The sequence below is a fragment of the Lepus europaeus genome, chromosome 8 (genome assembly GCF_033115175.1).
Source record: "Lepus europaeus isolate LE1 chromosome 8, mLepTim1.pri, whole genome shotgun sequence".
Lineage (NCBI taxonomy): Eukaryota > Metazoa > Chordata > Mammalia > Lagomorpha > Leporidae > Lepus > Lepus europaeus.
Window position 1 is genome coordinate 130,535,099 of NC_084834.1, and position 3,011 is coordinate 130,538,109.

Genomic DNA, 3,011 nt, shown 5'->3' on the forward strand with positions numbered 1-3,011 from the left:
TTGCCTGGCGGGGGATTTGAGCCCCCATCCCTCTATCCCTATGCTCACAGCCACTCTAGTGTGGAATGGGAGACTTTGGTTGGGATTATTAGCCCAGGGAGGCCTAAACTCATCCTGGATTCAGGAAAGGAGAGTTTACTCAGAAGAGGAGGAGAAACACAAGCCCAGGAACACTCTTTTGGAGAAATGTCCTGAATGTCTCCTTCAGGGAGCTGGGGACAACTTCATTAATCCTGGGACGAGTGGCTCAGGCCTCGCCCTGCTGCTGACCCAGGTCTCCAACTCCAGACCGAGACATGGGCTCCTATGGACGCCTAATGCTGATGGAAGGACGTGAAGACAACGATGTGAGGTCCCAAAGATTTATTTCAGCTGAGCACCAGTGACCCATCAGGGAGAACTGCTGACAGAAACCCAGGCCGCCCGCCTCCCCCAGGGCAGAGGGAATGACCCCCGTGTGCAGGATGCATGATCTCCAGTGCTGCTGTCTCTTGTACTGATTCTTTTTCACAGCTGTTCCTGCTACAGGCAGGGGTCGGGAGGCTGACTGATATTTTACTCTGCCTCAGGAATTGTTTCTTCCTTGACAGTGGTAGTCATAATTGTCCGTACTCGTGAGGCCATCCCGAAGAGCAGAGCAAAAATTAAGCAATAAAGGCGAGCAAAGACAACTCTCCAATAGATCACTGGTGCCATGCTAAACCTTATTGTACGCACTCTTTTAAGAGGCGGTCCACTGTCCAAACTTCCACCAGAACCTGTATTTAGGCACGCCGGGGGATCCCAGCCCACATGGCAGTGGCAGTTCTTTTTATTGTTGCAAACTCCTCTGAAATTGCACTTCTGAGGGGAACAGTCATAGTTCAACTTATCCAAAGTCGTATTGCACTCACTGTTAAAACAGAAACGCCCATTAGCACAGGGAGTACCGTTTCTCACATGTCCAACATCAATTGCTTCATTCCCACGGTGTTCATCCAGTCCAAAACAGAAGACACCTTCGTATAAAGACTGATGGAATGAAACGTGCTCCTGCAGCTGGGGAATCCGAGTGACGTTGGTGCACTGCAGCTTTCCACACTTGTTGTTTTCTTTAGTACATCCAGTGTGTAAACGAAATATATCCTTTCTAGAACAATGGCCAAATCGGAACCCTAATTCATTTATCCAGTAACAGCTGTCGTGACCATTCTCAGCATCTTTACCAAAGATCTCTTTGCAGTGGATACTGCGGTCAGTGCAGTTCCCCTGATAGCAGTAGCCCTCTTCAGTGCATGGGGTTCCATCTTGCAAATAAAAATCATCAGGGCATGTGAAGGTGGACCCCCGACAGTACTCTGGAAGGTCGCATATGTTCTGGACGGGTCTGCAGAGAGTCCCAAGAGGGGAGTAGGTGCAGTTTGTGCAGCACTGTTCTCTATCACAAACACTTCCAGGTGTGAAATCACAGTTGGCTTTACAACATTTGCTGGCATGACACTGCTTGAAGGAGCCACAATCACATTTCTCCCCTCCCTCTATCTTACGGTTTCCACAACGTTCCTGAAGTAGAGTTTTATTATGGTAGTCAACGATGTCTGAGAAATAGCATCTTGAAGAAACTGCCCCAACTATATGTTGAATATGAGCAAAAGTACAGTTGCTAAAGGAATCAGTCAGTTGAGGGTATATGTACATTACACAGGTGGCTCTTCTATTGCAAATGCACCATGGGTTGTCAACCCACACACCCATGAATCTTGCCTGTTGGTGTGCAACTACAACACCTAATGAAAAATAATGTCTGCCTTGGTATGCAAGATAGTTAAATGCATTACGGTTACACATCCAATACTCACCAACTTGATACTCACTTTCATGTGGCCTACTTGGCGTAAATACTATGCCTGAATGTGGAGAAAGAGTTGGAAAATACAGAGTGGAATACAGATTAAATAATGGACTTCCTGGAACTCTAAAGTCATCAACAGAGGGTACCGGATCTGCTTGATCATATATGATTAGGTAAGAAACATAAATCTCAGCATACATAGTTCTGAAAAGATTATCAACAACACTGTACAAATGCATTATAAATTGGACGGATTTTGACACATTGGTGAATACCTGAAACAGTCCATTAGTAATTTGAACATGATGTTTCAAACGGAACTTATGGGCACTGTACATCATAACAGAGAACCTGGGAGCCACAGTGCTGTTCACCTCAGAGAAGAAGGGGTCCATATCCTCCTTGTGTTCCAGTGTATACATGGGCCCCGTGGCGTTGTAGTCGGCCACTATCTGAGAAACGATGTGTTCAAACCTGTGCGAGTCCCTGAGGGGTTTGATTTCGTAGGCAAGGTCATCCAGCTTCATGATGCCTTCCAGGCCCCCATAGCAGGTGTCAATGGTGACGGTGGACAGAGGAATGTCCTGCAGGTGGCCGAGGTAGTAGCAGTCCATAGGAATGTAGGGATAGTCCATCTGCAAGGCTCCTTGGTCATCCTGAGTCATCATTAGCAGGTGTCCGGGCCAATGAAGCTTCTTTCTCCGCATACGGATGACGTGTCTTTGGCCCCCAAAACGCAGGCTGTAGGAGAGCCAGCCTGGCACCTGAACACCTTTGCCCTGGTGCAGCTCCTTCCTGGGAATCACCACCTCAGACGAAACATAGCGCCATGAGGGACGACCAGGGGAACTCTGGCCCGGTTCCAGGTGCGCCCAGAGCCCAAGCAGGAATAGCGTGACTGATCCCTCTGCCAGCACCATGGCCCAGCTCAGGCATATGTGTCCGAGGAGTGGGCTTGGAAAAAGCGTCCAGAGAGCCAGATCTCAGGCATCTGCTGTGGCCTCTTCACTGCCAGGGGCACACTGACAGACGACACAGGTCCTCCCCAGGCTCCCTGAGGGTTTAGACAACAGAAGCAGGGCGTGGCAAGTTTGGGTCTGGGCATTGTGTCATCAGAGCTCAAGGGGGCTGGGGTCAAAGGGCCCCACACAGCATCAGTATCTCCCTTTGGTCTTGGCAA

The 3,011-nt window shown here is 49.0% G+C and overlaps 1 protein-coding gene across 1 annotated transcript; it reads right to left on the minus strand.

Annotated features, from left to right (window-relative positions):
- Positions 1 to 555: 555 nt before the first annotated feature.
- LOC133765752 (disintegrin and metalloproteinase domain-containing protein 21-like) lies at positions 556 to 2,751 on the minus strand. The gene has a single exon (XM_062199315.1). The coding sequence runs from the start codon at positions 2,749 to 2,751 to the stop codon at positions 556 to 558; it is 2,196 nt and encodes a 731-aa protein (XP_062055299.1).
- Between the last annotated feature and the right edge of the window lie 260 nt (positions 2,752 to 3,011).